Raw genomic sequence first — 17,757 nt, 5'->3', positions numbered from 1 at the left:
ACGTCGAGTTTTTAAATCTAATTAAATTTAATTGTATTTAAATTTATTTATTTATTTATTTATCAATTTTATTTAAATATATTTATAAAAATCCGATCAAGCTCCTGTCAAAAATTAAACATTATAGTAGTCATGGTGATTTTGGTAATTACAATTGTAATTATGATAATTATTATTATAACTACTATAATATTTTTAAAATAGTTTTGATTAAATTTAAATAAATTAAAATTTAATATAACAATATTTTGTATATTATAATTTGATAAGCTATATCTATTATAGTAATATTAAATTAAAAATATGGTAGGAGTTGTTTTATTTTTTTTTTTTTTTTTAATAAGGAGGCGTTTGATTTACGGAAGAAAATAGAAATAGGAATGAGATTTATTGAAGTAAAGAATGAAAATGAGAAATTTCAATTCAATTCTCATTTTACTTGATAATGATCCAATTTTATATTTAAAGGTTTGAATCCATAAAACTCATCATTAATATCTCAAATCAAATATCAACTTTCAATCTCATTCCATCCAACGAAGCATACCTTAAATCGTGTGTAATTAGTCAGAATGAACAAACCAGCGAGGACATTTTCGGTAATTTCACAGTCGTCGTCCTCACTTCGTCGTCCGCAAGCGCGTGCCGACGTGGCGGAATCTACCGCTCTGCGTGGCGTCGCATAATCACACTCTGCGTTCGATAGGGACCCACCTGGAATCAGACTGACCGCCGTGATCAACCACCCACTCACACGCCGCCACGCGTCGCCTCGGAGTCCCTATCATAATTCGCAGTTATACAAGTATCCTCGGATCTCGTGATTCTTCCTCATCACTTCCACTGCAAGCCATAAAGAGAAAGAGCGATCGAGCTCCGGCGGTGATTCTTCTTCCCATATCTGCCTCTCGTTCTCCGCCTTCGATCGAAGAGATCGCCGGTGAGTGCAGCTCTAAAACTAGAGCATTTCGTTGTTTCTCTCTCTGTCTTTATTTTTATGTTTTTTTTGAGTCGTCTCATCCTCTCTCTCCGTCTTCCACGGAAGAGATCGCCGGTGAATGATGCTGATTTCTTCCTTCTCTCCTATCTAAACTTAGAGCATTTCTTTCGTAGTGTTTATCTTCTGTTTGGAAATTAAGTTTCTGCCTCAATCAATGGATGAATTTTCGAGGAAGAACTCGGGTTCTAGCTAGTTTAGGTTTTTGAACTACATTTGTGCGGTTAATGGTGCTTTCTTCCTGCTCTCCGGTCTAAAACTAGATCTTTTCGTTCGTAGTTTTTCTTTTATTTTTGGTATCGGTGGAAGATTTTTCGAGGAGGAACTCGGATTCTAGCTCCTTCAGGTTTTTGAACTAAATTTGCGCGATTAATCATGTTTTCTTCCTCCTCTTCGATATAAAACTAGAGCTTGCGCTTTTCTTTTCTTTCTGAAAATTTTGATTCTGCTTTAATCGGTGGGAGATTTCTCTAGGAAGAACTTGGCTTCGAGCTACTTCGTTTTGAATTAAATCCGTGCACCTCTAACTCTGTTTCCCTTGCAGCCGTTTCATCTTCTGCTTGGATTTATCTTCTGATTTTTTTTTTTATTCCGGGTTATTTTAGTCCCTTTTTTCATGTGTCTAGATCCCTTTTTGTTTTGCTACTTTCTTCTTCCTAAAGCTAGAGTATTTTGTTGTTTTTTTCTCTTCTTTTTGTTAACTTTGTTTCTGTTCCGTTCTAATCGAAGGAACATTTCTCCAGGAAGAACTCGGATTTTAGCTACTTTATGCTTTTGAACTAAATCCGTTCAATCAATGGTGCTTCCACATCTAACTATCTGTTTCTTCTCCCCTCGAACCTTTTTTTTTTCAAAAACAAACAAAAAAAAAACAGCCTTCAACTTCTTCTTTATGAGTTGGTAAATCTCTGTAACTTCTAGTATTTCAACTCAGCAAACACAGTTATTTCCCGGACGTACCATCGTTTTGCTAAAACATTTTATCTTTTGAAATTTGTTCCGCTAATTATAGTCCCCTTGTTGTTCTCATGGTGTCGATTCCCACCTTTTTGCGTCAATCTGAATCTAATTATATCTACATGAGGAAAATGAACGGGTTTTATGATTCTAAAATAAAATATGTCAAGTTATTTACATAGTGCTACTATCCTAAGCTGAATATATCTTCAGTACAAGGAGCCTCTTTTTTGGAATTCTTTTGGAAGCTTTTCTGGTGATATTTGAAATAACATGGTAGGGTTTTCTGTCTATTTGATTCTTTTAATTCATTTGATTGCAGTGAGGATATCCCCATGGCCATGGCTGTTGTGACTGCATCACACTTCATTGCTAAAACCCCATGGTCCAGATACAATGGAGCTAGTGATTTGGAGGGTTCGGCCTTCCAAATCAGAAGGATCCCTTATCTGAGTAGCCATGCCAATACTTTTGAAGGACTGAGATCCCGGAACCAAATGAATTCACGTCCAATGCAGTCTACTAGGCAAGTGAGGAAGGGAATCCAGCATGCTAACCCAAGACTCTCTGTAATCTGTGCAAGTGGAATGAACTTGATCTTTGTTGGTGCTGAGGTAGCTCCGTGGAGTAAAACTGGAGGGCTTGGTGATGTTCTTGGAGGATTGCCACCGGCCATGGCGGTAATCCTTTTATGCTCTAACTCTGGACTATATAGCCATCTCCTTGCAACAGATTGATGAATGCTTTTTAGTTTTTGTGCACAGGCAAATGGACACAGGGTGATGACTATAGCACCGCGATATGACCAATACAAAGATGGATGGGATACATCTGTCTCAGTCAAGGTATCATACTACCTTGTTCGATAAAGTTGGCTTGGTTTCTTGAATCTCCATACTCAATTTTTGTCCCTGCATGCAGTTGAAAGTTGGTGATAGAATTGAGACTGTTCGCTTCTTCCACAGCTACAAAAGGGGAGTTGATCGGGTGTTTGTGGATCACCCTCTCTTCCTTGCGAAGGTTTTCTTGCATGACCATGATTTTCTTTCTTGATAATACTGCCAAGTTCTTTCTATGATTAAATAAAGGAACACAAAGCTTACTGTAAATCGGCTTCCTTCCTAAAGGTTTGGGGAAAAACTGGAGGAAAGATATATGGTCCTGTCACAGGAACTGATTATGAAGACAACCAGCTAAGATTCTGTCTTCTGTGTCTGGTAAGTCTTCTTTGTAGATGGATGTAAGAAGCAGGCTTTCTCTATGTCCTTTACTAGGAATCAATGTGTTCATTTCACTCCCAAAATTTATATGTTTTTCCGAAATGCCTCCTAAAGATTTAAAATAGTCCAAATGCCCCTAGTAATTTTACTCCATAAACACTGGCGCCATTACTTCCAATTTTAAAACTCCATGGATGACATGAAATATGGCAGGATAACATGAAATTTCCCCTGTTAGAAGATAGAATTGCATGCATGATAAAAACTCGATGCTTGTGGTGCAAAAAATAAAAAATAAAAAATACACACTGGTGGACATTCTTCTTTATATCTATAAATGCATTAGGATGGCTATACCTGGACACTTTTCAACAAATTTGGAAGCTCTATTTATTTGTATTGATGAGAATTGAAATCCCTTCAAACTCTGATATGAACTAGAAGGCAGAGTTAGCTTCGTAACTAGCTACCAATCAGTAGCACAACCAGTGTGAAAGTATTATTTCTTTTAACTGGCTTGCCAATTGCATAGATAGAATATGTACCGTATCAAAGAATGATCAGTTATTTTGTAGGGTTTATTAAATCCCATTCATTGATCATTATCTTTTACTTAGCAACACAGATTGGCTAATGGGCTCATGTATTTCATGTTTGAGTGACTATTCTGCATATGGAAGATTTCTTAAATAAAGTTCAAACTTCTTGCTACTAAATTCTCACAAAGGTGTGGATTGACTCATCCAGGCAGCTCTGGAAGCTCCAAGGGTTCTGAATCTCAACAATAGCAAATATCATTCTGGGCCATATGGTATTCTAATAGAGCTTCTGAACTGATCATATCTATCAATTGTTTTTGTATGTTTGACCATCACTTGTTTTGTCCAGGCGAGGATGTTGTTTTTGTCGCTAATGATTGGCATACTTCTCTATTACCTTGCTATTTAAAGACCATGTATCAAGCCCATGGAATATACAAAAATGCTAAAGTAAGTTGCCCTGAAACTCGAACTTGATCTTGCTTTTCGAGGCCTTGTTAATGATATATAAGTAACTGATTTCTTGGCAATCTTTTCACTGGCTTTCAGGTTGCTTTCTGCATTCATAACATTGCATATCAGGGACGGTTTGCCTTTGAAGATTTTTCACGGCTCAATCTCCCTGATACATTCAAGTCTTCTTTTGATTTCATCGATGGGTATGCTCCTTGATCTTGTTCCATTGCTTACTTATCTAGAATCATAAGTTAACCATCAGGTTTCAATTTCTTTCCCAACTGGAAATTTGATATGATATACATGCTTTGCAGCTATGACAAACCAACAAAAGGAAGGAAAATCAACTGGATGAAGGCTGGAATTATAGAATCAAATCGTGTATTGACTGTGAGCCCTTACTATGCCAAGGAACTCGTCTCAGGGATTGATAAGGGCGTCGAGTTGGACAATATACTGCGCTTGAAAACCATCTGTGGCATCGTAAATGGAATGGACATCAACGAGTGGAATCCCTCAACGGACAAATACATAACAGCAAATTATGATGCAACCACTGTGAGCACCTTCAGTGACTGCTTTTCACCTTAGTTTTACCTTGCACATGAAGCTCACAAAGATATTTCAGGTAATGGAGGCAAAGCCACTCAACAAGGAAGCTCTGCAAGCTGAGGTTGGACTACCCGTCAACAGTAAAATTCCTGTGATAGCTTTCATCGGAAGACTAGAAGAACAAAAGGGTTCAGACATTCTAGCTGAAGCGATTCCAAAGTTCATCGATCAGGATGTTCAAGTGATAGTTCTCGTAAGCAAACATCTCTTTGCTTCACTCTCTACTTACATACACAATCACATATCATTATACTAATCGCGAAAGATCACAGGGTACCGGTAAAAAGAAGTTAGAGCGCCAACTTGCATTGCTCGAGGACAAGTTCCCAGACAAATTCAGAGCCCATATGAAGTTCAACGTTCCTTTGGCTCATGGAATCATGGCGGGTGCTGATATCCTTATTATTCCGAGTAGGTTCGAGCCATGTGGTCTCATTCAGCTCCAGGGCATGAGATACGGAATCGTATGTTGCCTCTTCTTTTCTTTTCACCATTAGTCTGTAAAAGATAAGAAGAGGAGTCTTGATGCGACAATATACTCTGAATCTTGATACAGCCTTCCATGTGCACCACGACCGGTGGACTTGTCGACACTGTCAAAGAAGGCATCACAGGTTTCCACATGGGTCCCTTCAGTGTGGAGGTAATTAAGCACTTGCTCCAACTTGTATCGACACATCAACGTGATTCCTAATAAAGTCTGTGATCTTGTTACAGTGCGACTTCGTCGACAAGGCCGACGTGCTAAAGATTGTGGAAACAGTGAAGAGAGCCCTTATGGTTTATGGAACGCCTGCTTTCGAGGAGATGATACAGAACTGCATGGCTCAAGATCACTCCTGGAAGGTGCGTCTTTACAGATCTATATCTTGTTGCTTGCCTCTGATGATTCTTACTCTCTTTAACTTCCCTTTTGGCAGGGGCCAGCAAAGGAATGGGAGAAGTTCTTGCTGAGCCTTGGGCTTGAGGGTGGTGAAGCTGGAATTGAAGGCGAGGAAGTAGCTCCTCTCGCCATGGAAAACGTGGCCACTCCATGAAACTGATCGAGGTGTGTTCCTCATTGCATTTTCACAATGAATGGTTTGTAAAATAGTAGAGATATATATCACTATCACTGCAACGTGTTCTAATTTAGTTTTGTGAAATAAGCAGTGTAATCTAAGACCGTTTGTTGGCATAATGCAATGTTATCTGTTCTAATTTAGATTTTTGAGAAAAAAGAATAAGAGATAGTGAATTTTATTGAAGATTAAAGATTTAAATATATGAGGATGTTAAAGTGAGAATAAAAAAATAAAAATATTATAGAGAAAATTAAAATTTATATACTTAAAAGACTATTAAATATTTGAGTTGTCTATATAAAATCATAATAAATCCACACAAAAGTGAGTTATACTAGTTCCGGGAGATTATAAATGAATGTATAAAAATATTTATACCTGAGTTCTGGTTTGAAAAATATATGTGATATTTAAATTTAATTTGAAGTTTGAAAATATAAATAATTTTAGATTGATCTTGATTCAAAATAAAATTTAAACTCGAGTTCAGTTTGAATTGTTCGAATTGTGATTCAAGTACAACTATAATTTAAAATGACTTAAATTAAGTTGAGGATGATTTATTTGGATTTTAATTTAAACATATTTAAATTAAAATTGTGAAAAAAATCAAAGTTTAATTATGTTCGGCTTACTCGCCATAAATAATCGAATAATATATCGTTTATATATAATCAAATAAAATATTATGAGTTTAAATTCAATTTAAAGAAATTATTTAATATGTTGGCATTCAGTTTCAATTTGATAGTTTTAAATGCAAATTAAATATTTTATAAGCCGGTTAAAAAAAAAACTCAAGAATGGTTGATTTGCTCCCTAGAGTAGACTCTTCCCAATGGGCTCCAAGAAGCAAAAGAGCACGTTATTAGGGTTTTACTTATGGGTACGGAAGCGCTTATATACATGAATAAATCGAGGTGAATTGGGCCTTAATTAACAGAGACTATTGGGCTTTTAAAATTAGACTCCATCCGTTCCGTTAAAAAAACGCTTAACTCGTCTCCGGATGCTTAATTAACTAGAGGACGACAGGTTTATTATAATGAAATATGAATCAATTTTTAATAGATATATATCCGGAAAAAAATTGCTCCACCCACTAGTCATCTGGCATGGATTTAAGATGAATCTATGATATTTATCTCATTTTATAAATCGAAAAAGACTATAAAAAAAAGTTTAGATGAATATACTGCAACAAAAACATATAAGTCTTTCGGGCCGGATCTTCTGGTCCGCAAATTGTGGATCAAAAGATGGTCCATTGATAAGGACCCTTGATTTAGATGGACCCCATCTTTAAATAGATGGGATCGATATAAATCAAAGGTCCTAATGTAGTGGATCATTCCCTGATCCGTAATTTGTGGATCAGAAGATCTACTCTCTAAGTCTTTTTAAGTGTTTACCTACCGAAGGGGTTTATTTTGCAAAAAAATAAAAAATAAAAAATAAAAAGACGTCCTTTATTTTTATTATCATAAAAACATTATTTCTAAAAATTATATAAAAAAACACCCTGTATCTTAAAATATCTTTATCCAACATTGTTCAAATAGTTTTAACAAAAACGGATTTAATTGAAGTTAATCTAAGTAATTTTAATTAACTATTTTATATTATAATAATTATGATTAAAACTTCTCTATATTACAATTGTTTTGGGTCAATCCAAACTATATTTTGATCGATTTTAATCAAATTAAATTAATTAAGACCAAATTCAATTAACTTTAATACTATTTTTAAGTAGATTCTACTGATGCATGTGCGGTGCCGTGATTAAAGTAGAAGGTGTTATCATGCGTTTGGTTCGAGGTTATTCTTGATAACTTTGATTATCCATTCAAGGTTATCAACAAAAATCTTATTTGGTTTAGGTATTCGATGATTCATGAGTAATGTTCCATGCTCGACATGTCAACAAAAGGATCATGCAGCCCCGAATCGGAAAACCTTAGAAAACTAAGAGTGCGTTTGGTTTGCACCGTTTTCATTTTTATTTTCTGGAAAACGCGCGTTTTCTAGAAAACAGAAAATGACTTTTTGTCATTCTCTGTTTTTCTAGAAAACGATAGCCAATTTTTTAGAAAACGCGCGCGAAAAACGCAAACCAAACACCGTTTTTCAGAAAACGTGCATTTTCCAGAAAATGAAAATGGAAAACGCGCGTACCAAACGCCCCCTAAGGTTTTTCTTGATTTCGGGGTTAACGAATTTTTTTTACCAAAAATATCCTCTGATAAGAAAAAACATGAAAAAAAAAGAGAAAAAATATAAAAAAAAATATTTAAAAAAGTAAAAAAATGTTTAAAAAATTTTAAAATTTTAAAATTTATTTTTTTTATAAAATAAATAATTTTAAAAAATTAAAAAATTTAAATTTTAAAAATAAAAAATTTAAAATTTAAAAATTTAAAAAAATTTAAAATTTTTTAAAAAAAAAAAAAATTAAAATTTTTTAAAAATAAAAAAAATTAAAATTTTTTAAAAAAAATAAAAATAAAAATTTTTAAAAAATAAATAAATTAAAATTAAAATTTAAAAAATGTAAAAAAATAAAAAATATAAATATAAATAATATAAAAATGTAAAAACATCAAAAAATAAAAAAACACATAAAAAAATAAAAAAATATACATGAAAAAGAAAAGTAAAAAACATAAAATAAATAAATAATAATAATAATAATATTATTATTATTATGTATAGTTGGTTTTATAACTAAGGGTAATACGATAAAATATTAAACTAGGGTATTCATTAAAACCTTCAAACAAACAAGTTTTTGTTGCGTTACCTAAGTTGAACCAAATAACATTTGGTTATGTGTTTATTCCCCATAATCTTGGTAATCACATAACTAAAGTTATACATGATAACTTGAACCAAACGCACCCATAAAGATATGTTTTTCGTCTTGATCATCTATACTAATAATTAGTAGTTATTCATAATTTATTTTAATTATTTATATTAATGATTAATAATCGATGATTTATTTTTTTTTATAATGAATCACCACTTAATAGTCTCTGTAGTGAATCAGCACTTAATAGTCCCAATGGGGGCAACATCTTCTGTTGGGTTTTTTGGGTGTGTTTACCATCTGATGGAACATTCAACCGTAAAGGATATATTTTGGAAACTAACAAATCATTTTTATTTTCATGCATTCCATTCATTTTTAATGAATCATTTGTTTCAGGACGGCACTTCACTTGAATAGTCTTGTTTGTTATTCTGTTGTGCAATTGCTCGGAACTTTAGATTGCGTGAAGAGTTCGAGAGAAGAGAAAAGGCAGAGGAGATGGGACGGTCAGTTATACTAAATTATTATGTAATAAAGGTATTTTCATACTATGAGATACCTTTGCTGAAAAAACAAATTTTGCCAATTTATTAAAAATGAATTCAAATCCATCCTGGAAGTGATTTTTAAAACCTTAATTAACTTTCGTCTTTGACGGCTCAATTTCGAGCAAAACAAAAAACATAAGCTTTCTTACCAAATAATTAATCAGGTCTTTTCATTGATAATTAAGATAAATTAATAAAATACACATAAAAATTCATCATAATAGTAGTATTCTTATATCCGCTATTTATTAAGAAGAAATTTTTTTAATAATACACCTAACTAAATCAAAGTAAAACTTTAGATCCTTAATTATTAAAAAAAAAAATCTAACCATAACCCTTTACCTCCTGAGGAAAACAATAAACTTTCACAAGAATACAAGCGAAATAACTACTTTGCACGAGAGGGATGTAATCCAGCAAAAGCAAAATAATAAATCGTTTTACCAAAAACAAGTAGATTAATACTTTGTGTGAGAGAGACAGAGAGTCAGTATCATGGATAGAGCCTAGTGCCCCGAGGCACGTCACCAGTGACACTATTATGAAAATCTAGGATCAATTGGGTTTGTTATTGTTCTGTTACATTATATTTTTTAGATTTATTTTTACCATCGATAAAAAAAAATTATAAGGATGAATCAATCATCTTTAAAATTAATCAATTTAAAAATTAAATTTTTTACTAAAAAAGGCCCATTGAAAAATTGAGGAGCATGGACAATTTTTATTTTTATTTTAAACCAACTATTCAATTCTTATATGATCCGATTAATCCAGAGTTGAACGATTCAATCTAGCCCTACGGATTAGTCTCTATCAGATAAATTCAATAAACTCAAATGGATCTTGACGGATCACTAAAATTTGAACAATACAAATAGATCATGATGGATAGCTCAACATCACGAATAATTCAAGCACCACGATCGTTTAATATGTCTATACAAAGATAATTGCCCCAAGCTCGGTGGGCAAATAATAAATTAAATTAATTAGTTTGGAGCAAATGAAATTGATTTAGAATCAGATGATGGCACATTATAATTAAAGATATTAAATTTTAAGTGAGTAAATCACTAAATTATTAGCTAAAAAATTAGCTCATTCTTAAATATTTAATATCATGGATTTTACAATAAAATATAAATAAATGAATTATAGAGAATATTTTATCGTCCTTTATAGAGAGATGATCTAACACTGAACGAAGTGACCTATCGGAATAAACATCTATACAATTTTTTTAAAAAAAACATATTAGCCGTTAGAGAGGTGGAATGATAATAATTTGAAATTATAGGAAAATGCTGATTATTTTGAAAATTTAGGTAGTATTTAATGTAATAATTGGGGTGAAATGCAATTATCCCTGGCATAACTTTGATGCACCCTGCCCAAGGATTTTCTCGAACACGTCCGTCAAATGCGGGTCACGTGGCACAAGGAGCGCGGATGAACCTTCGACTTCTCGAAGAAGAAGAGCTTCATCTCCAGATTCAGAGAGAGAGAGAGAGAGGGTGAGGGCGAGGGCGAGGGGAAGGCGAGGGAGGGAGGGAGGGAGAGAGAGAGAGGGCGAGGGCGAGGGAGGGAGGGAGGGAGAGAGAGAGAGAGAGCAGCCATGGCTCCGCAGCTTCGGCTTAGCTCTTCGGCCGCCCGTCGAGGCCGTCTCCACATCTCCGCCCTCCCGTTCTCTTCCCGCTTAATCTTCCTCGCGCTCTGCTCCATCGTCCTTCTCCTCCTCATCCTCCTCCACATGGTACGCTCCTGACTCTCCCTCCTCGTTTCTCATTCGCTTCGGTTCGACAGGCGTTCTCACAAGCACTAACCCTGTGCAGGCAGCGGAAGAAATGGCGTCGAACACCAAGACCGTGGCCGGCCACAACCTCGATCCCACGCCGTGGCACCCTTTCCCCCAGATCAAGGAGCGCCTACGCCCCTTCACCGTCCTCCGCTGCGTCGTTCTCTCCTGCCCTAGCTCCCCGCCGATCCTCCCTGCGCCGAGGCCGAACCCGAATTCTCCACCCCCGCGGTCGTGCCCTAACTTCTTCCGGGCGATCCACCGCGACCTGGACCCGTGGCGGTCGACCCGCATCTCGGCCGCGCTGGTGGCCGAGGCCGGGAAGCGCGCGGCGATGAGGGTGGTGATCTTGGAGGGGAGACGCTTATTCGTGGATCTCTACTACGCGTGCGTGCAGAGCAGGGCCTTGGTCACCATTTGGGGCCTGCTGCAGCTCCTGCGGAGGTACCCGGGAATGGTGCCCGATGTCGACCTCATGTTCGATTGCATGGACCGGCCGACCCTCCACCGGTTCGAATTCCGTCCCAGCAATGGGAGCCCTAATGCTAGCAGTTTACCCATTCCACCACCGCTCTTCCGCTACTGCACCACCGAAGATCATTTTGACATCCCATTCCCGGATTGGTCCTTCTGGAGCTGGTAAGATATTTGCATTCTCCAATTCACTGCTTCATTTCAATTCAGAAACAAATATACGATTGATTAATTAGAACTGCTCGATGTTGAATCACCATTAGAAAGATCGATCTTATCAGTGTTCAAATATAAATTCGGAAGTATTTTTGACGGGTTCTTCTTATCATATGACACATTGGTTGTCAATTGTTTTACCAAACCTGGATCTTTCAATTAGAAACCATGTGTTTATTAGTAAATTTGGAAGTATTTTTGAAGGGTTCTCCTTATCGTATGACACATTGGTTGTCAATTGTTTTGCTGAACTCTTTCAATTAGAAACCATGTGTTTATTAGAGTCTATAAATAATGCTCTTGATCCTGAGAGAAAATAACCAAAAGCATGAAAAGAAGAGTATATTAAACATTATCCTTCCAAACACAAAAGGATTGGACTATCAACTTTAAGTGTGCTAACTTGAGTCCGGAGAGAAATTTTGTTTACATTGGTGAGTTGAGATTGGAGATTAAGCATAGTATTGATTTTTCTGACAGATCCTCCTCATTTCTGATGATAGTCTCTTTCCATTGAACTAGATGATATCCTTGAAACTAATTATTAGCAATAAGTATTAGCAACAAATATACTTTTTTCTTATAGTCCAAGTGTCTGGGCTTTGCCCGACTAATCTTAGAGGTTGACGGTCTTTTCTCCTGATTCGCCTACCGAATAAATCTGGACAATTTCTGTACACTTAGAGACTAATCTCCAAATATATTTAGCTATTAATCCTAGGATGTCAAGATAAAATATGTTTAGAAAAAGTGAGAGAATGGTTGACATGCACTAATGTAAGAACATGTCCTATCTTTTTACTAGTCAAACGAGGCGGGCTGACCCACCAAAAGCTCATCATACGGCTGGGCCGGCCGGCCTGCCATTCTGATGGGTTGGGAAATTCCCAACCCAACCCAAGATGGGTTGCGAGTTAGGTGAGCTAACTCACGAGCCCATCATATATATATATATATATATATATATATATATATATATATATTGAAATTTTAAATTTGAATTGTGGATTAAGCGGATCAAGCCCATAACTACTTTAATTTTAAATTTTAGAGTATTAGAGTAGTCACGAAGCTCTTGTCAATGCTTGGTCCTGGTGCACTTTAGTTTTAAATTTTAGAATAAAAAAATATATCAATCCACCAGCACCAAGGGCCAGCCCGAGCCCACCATGGGCCGACCCACGCGGGTCGCGGGCCTAGGCGGGTCGGCCCGTCTTGACCCACCTTAAAATGAGTTGATAAAAATTCAATCCAATCTGCTTAAATTATTTGGCAAGGCGGACCCAACTCAAATTGATGACTCTACTTATGTTCTATGTTGCCTTGGTTCATTAATAACCTTTTGAAAGCTCGCAGGATTAAATTTGTTCTGGTGAAACTTCATTAAATGTGCTCGTGGTCAGTGCAAATGCAATACAATATGCTTGAAGTAAGTTTTCTAAAAGGTAGCCTCATAAGCAGGAAGCTTGAAAGAATTACTTGGTATAACTAAGTCATCTTAGGTCGTAGCCAAACTCATTAATTTGAACTGACTTTGCCTTTGATCATTCAGTCAAATTTTCGAAAGAAATGTGTTTCTCAATTGTTGTGCTAGCCTTCTCTTAGCCAAACTCATTGATTTGAACTCTGTCTTTGTTCATTGAATCAATCAAGTTTTTGGAATAAATGGGTTCCTCAATCCTTTTCTTTCATTCCTTATGCCTAATTAAGCAATCAGAAACATTCTAGCTTTTTCTCTGGGATCGAATGAGTTTCAAGTTGAATCCGTATATATACAAACACAATAACAACGCACATTTCCTGTCACTTATTCTGCAGATAGAAGGCGTTATTCTCTAATACATTTGTTTGTACTCTTTTGTTTAATTCCTCCAAATATGTTTATGATGTTTGTAGAATATTTTCACTTGTCATTTCAATAAGACTCTACAATAACCTCTTGTGAATTCATCTTAATTGCAACAAATTATGTCAAAATTTTCATGTTCATGGTAATCAATTTGCTAAATGAATGAGATCATTACTTCTGAATTATGTAGAAAGACAACGTTATCAAAATTTTGGTATAGAAAGACTGTTCTGAAAAAGAAAATTGGTAAGAAATGTTTCAAGCTCAGCTTTGTTTTGGATTGCCAAGAGAAAACATTTCATGCCTATTATATTCAAGCATGCAATGTTATGGCAGGCCTGAGATCAACATCAGATCATGGAATGAAGAATTCCAAAGCATCAAGCTTGGTTCGCAAAATGTAAAGTGGAATAGAAAGGACAAAACTGCATACTGGAAAGGCAACCCTTTTGTCGACTCACCCATAAGAGAGGCACTTCTGAGTTGCAATGACTCCAATAAATGGGGAGCTAAAATCATGCTTCAAGTATCAAATTTTAACCTTCACTTAATTTGAAGTATTATTAAACTTGTTCTGTAAATTCATGCACTTATTTTGAAATGCAGGACTGGGTAGAAGAATCCAAATCTGGGTTTCAGAAATCTAGTCTCTCAAGCCAATGCAATTACCGGTACAATAGCTTCGATGTGTCATTAAGATATAACAACTATATTTGGTATATGATTTTACTTTTTAATTTCAGATATAAGATATATGCAGAGGGTTTTGCATGGTCAGTGAGTTTGAAGTACATCCTAGCATGTGGATCCCTTGTACTGTTCATCGATCCACAGTATGAAGACTTCTTTACCCGTGGTCTTGTTCCAAAAGAAAATTTCTGGCCCGTCAGTCCCACCGAGCTCTGTCAGTCGATAAAGCTTGCTGTCGATTGGGGGAATTCAAATCCCTCTGAGGTATTGTTGTCTACTTCTCCAGTAATTCTTTGTTGTCCTTATGATCCTCCCGTAATTCTTTCCTTCATTGGCTTCAGGTGCAATAGCATAAATTCCTTCTGTTACTCAATTTAGATGAATATTTCCAATTAGAGCAATTTCCACATAAATCAATAAAATAATTATAATTGTATGGGTTACGCAATTGAAGGAAGGTGGATGTTTTCGATAATAAGTTGAGAATGAGAATACTAGAGTTTACTTTAGTTGATGCGATAGGAAGGGGAAAAGAGTCAAGGAGGGAGAATCAAATGGAACAATAAGTGTTCAATAAATTCTCTTCCAGTAAGTTTTAGGGAATGAAACAAGAACGTAATTGATAGTAGCAATGAGGAAGATAATTGTGCATCGGTTTGATGAACAGGCAGAGGCCATAGGAAAGAAGGGGCAGTCATTCATGGAGGAGTTGGAAATGGATCGAGTCTATGATTATATGTATCACCTTCTCGTTGAGTACTCTAAATTGCAAGACTTCAAACCCGTTCCTCCTCCGTCAGCTCAAGAGGTGTGTGCGGACTCAATCCTTTGCCTTGCAGACGAGAAGCAGAGGCAGTTCCTAGAAACAAGTTATGCATCACCTTCAACTTCTTTGCCGTGCACTCTTCCTCCACCTGGTAACAACCATCAAACTTGATATGAAGGATTCTCTAACTTCACATGTACACGAGAAAGTTCCATATTAGGATTTCTGGATTCATTCAACAGCCAGAGAATTCAATTAGTTGCTTTGGTTATTTTCATTTCTTTAAATATTCATCTCAACCTACATATTGTAGGTTGTGTTTGTCTCATCCTTTGTAAACCATACTACCCTCTCTTCAACATGGAACAATTTTCATGGGAGAACTCATAAATTGTATTAGTAAAAGAAGAAAAATGAATAAATGACTATTTTGTGCCATGTGGAGATTTCATGTGTTTGTTTCTAAGGTCATTTGTCTTATATTACATTTTCAATGAACAATAAAGGAGATTTTCCAGCTCATAGATGTACTTTTAGCGAAATTGAGCTTTGACGGAATTGTAAAATTACTGCCTTGTAACTTTGTGGTTACATGTTCGAGTTTCAAAAATAATCTCTTATAATATAGGGTAAGATGATTGTAGGTTTCGTCTACTGAAGTGTCCTTTTAGATGTAATTTTAATACAATGATCTCAATTTCCCCTTGTATAAATTTCATTTATCTTTTCCCTTATTTCGTCATCTTAGCTTGATGATCCATAAAAGTAAATCATGTGGTAAAAAGTAATTTGTTCGCCTCTAGCGCTTCCATCAATCCGTCCTTAGGTCAACACGGAGGAGGTAAATCATGGGTTGCTACTAATTATTAGTACAGGTGGTCAAGACATGGGGAAAGGTATGTTCGGACGCGTCGAGTTTCAATCTCAATATCTTATATGACAATACTTTATGTCTTAACGACCGCACCATCCCGAGAGGACAAAAAATAAAAAAAAAATAATAATAAGAGGAAACCAAGGTGTTATGTAAGTTAATCATTAATCATCCTAATTTGTTGTTGACGATCATGCAGACGTAGTGTTGTAATTGAACAAAATATTTGTGAACAACCTTGATGTTGGGTTCAATAAAAATATTTATGTTCATTCCATTATAAAATATTATATAAAATAAATAAGTTTGAGCACGAGTAAACTTAGTTTATTAGTGCTCTAGAACAATATTCCTAAATAATATTCATAATAATATCTGTACATGATTTATGGATAAATTTATTTATTAATTTATATAAAATTTAATTATTAAAAATAATAGATTTTGTAGATTTTTTATGTTCTTTCTAAATTTAGTATCCATAATACTATGTTAAAAACAAAAAATAAAAAATTTAAAATAAAAAATAGTATAAATTTTATGAATTGATAACAAGTTAATTTAAATTATAAGAATAATAGTATTGATAGTTGAGTTTAATTAAAAACTTGAATAATATTAATGAAAAAAATCTGAGATAGGGCGGTATATGAATTAACACATATCATAGGATGCTAGAGTGTGATCTATTAATTTGGGAAAAAATTCATCTCTCTTTAGTCATTTGGCAATCGGTTATAATGTAGGTCTAACCCAAGTTGAAGTCTAATATGAACATTTAAACTTCAAATAGACATAATTTTTGACTTGGAACTCGAAATCAGGTTCTGTCTGTCTGTCGTTGCGCGTGCAAAATTTGAAAACCTACATTTGTTACCGGTGTAACTGTAACCGTCAATTTTCAGTCCCAAATTCTGACGTTTAAACCCGTTTTAGGGTCTTTTTGTTATTTTTGATAATTTTTATCTTTTGTGTATTTAGGATAATTTTCATATTTCTGATATTTTTTATAGAAGATTTATCTTGATCCTCATCTTGATTTGAGTTAATATCATTAAGTTAATTACTTTCTTTTTAAGATAAAAATCCATTTCTTTTCTGGAATTAAGATGTGTTAATTGTAATTGTTATAATTTCTTTCCTTATTTGAGTCTTAGGTTGTGGTCTATATAAGAGTCATGTTTAGATGTTGAGAGATTAACTCCTCAAGTTTTATCTCTTTTCGTATAATCTAATGATGGACTACGAAGGATACTTACAGGGAGTATAATTATCCTCTTATTATATTAAAGTGATGTATCAATTCTCTTTCCATGCTTTAGATAGATTTCACTGATAGAACTGATTAAGAGAATAATATGGTGAGAGAGCCAATTAAAAAGAATGGAGTTTCCTTATCACTAGTTTCACCCTTTTATATGACCTAAAAGGCTAAACTTGAGGTTGGAAAGGCTTGACTATGTCAACATAGAGGTTATAAGGGAGTTTGGATTAAGATTGTCATGTTAGGGCCATACCTTTCAACAACATCCTCATAACTCGCTATGGTAGGAGATTGCCCCATCCTCTCTTGCATCTACTACTATTGTTAGTTAAAGGGCTCTCATAGCTGGTTAAGTTGGTAAGTACATGAGATAATGACTGTAGTACTCTGGAGGTCGAAATTAGGTAAGAGATTTCATCATTTATGGGGATCCCCACTTATACACTTGTCAATTTGGGTTCCTATTGAATTCCTTCTCAATAGTGTGGGATAGTCATGAGGGGGTCGTTAACATGACGTCAAGTGCGAAACTAAAACAACTAATATATCTGAACTAATAGAAAATAATATCCTTCGGGGGCTGACTTCTTTGTGATTAAATTTTTTTCTACTCTA

At 35.1% G+C, this 17,757-nt stretch overlaps 2 protein-coding genes across 3 annotated transcripts; both read left to right on the top strand.

Annotated features, from left to right (window-relative positions):
• Positions 1–795: 795 nt before the first annotated feature.
• Positions 796–5,985, top strand: LOC121976366 (granule-bound starch synthase 1b, chloroplastic/amyloplastic-like). Its single transcript, XM_042528502.1, has 14 exons — positions 796–940; positions 2,277–2,634; positions 2,719–2,799; positions 2,876–2,974; positions 3,082–3,171; positions 3,922–3,985; positions 4,063–4,163; positions 4,263–4,372; positions 4,484–4,727; positions 4,798–4,974; positions 5,054–5,245; positions 5,338–5,424; positions 5,499–5,627; positions 5,702–5,985. Exons 2-14 carry the CDS (start codon positions 2,290–2,292, stop codon positions 5,816–5,818), a joined length of 1,836 nt encoding a protein of 611 aa, XP_042384436.1. The 5' UTR covers positions 796–940; positions 2,277–2,289; the 3' UTR covers positions 5,819–5,985.
• A 4,735-nt stretch (positions 5,986–10,720) lies between these two features.
• Positions 10,721–15,442, top strand: LOC121976365 (protein O-glucosyltransferase 1). Of its 2 annotated transcripts, none has more exons than XM_042528499.1 (6): positions 10,721–10,967; positions 11,047–11,648; positions 13,885–14,074; positions 14,155–14,219; positions 14,292–14,502; positions 14,906–15,442. In XM_042528499.1, exons 1-6 carry the CDS (start codon positions 10,830–10,832, stop codon positions 15,173–15,175), a joined length of 1,476 nt encoding a protein of 491 aa, XP_042384433.1. In that variant the 5' UTR covers positions 10,721–10,829; the 3' UTR covers positions 15,176–15,442. The 2 variants fall into 2 exon arrangements, with proteins under 2 accessions (XP_042384433.1, XP_042384434.1); XM_042528500.1 differs by lacking the exon at positions 14,906–15,442 and adding an exon at positions 14,580–14,874.
• The last annotated feature ends 2,315 nt before the right edge of the window (positions 15,443–17,757 follow it).

Source organism: Zingiber officinale, chromosome 4B, assembly GCF_018446385.1.
Source record: "Zingiber officinale cultivar Zhangliang chromosome 4B, Zo_v1.1, whole genome shotgun sequence".
NCBI lineage: Eukaryota > Viridiplantae > Streptophyta > Magnoliopsida > Zingiberales > Zingiberaceae > Zingiber > Zingiber officinale.
Note: the sequence above shows the minus strand (reverse complement) of the source record. Positions and strands in the feature narration are given on the sequence as shown.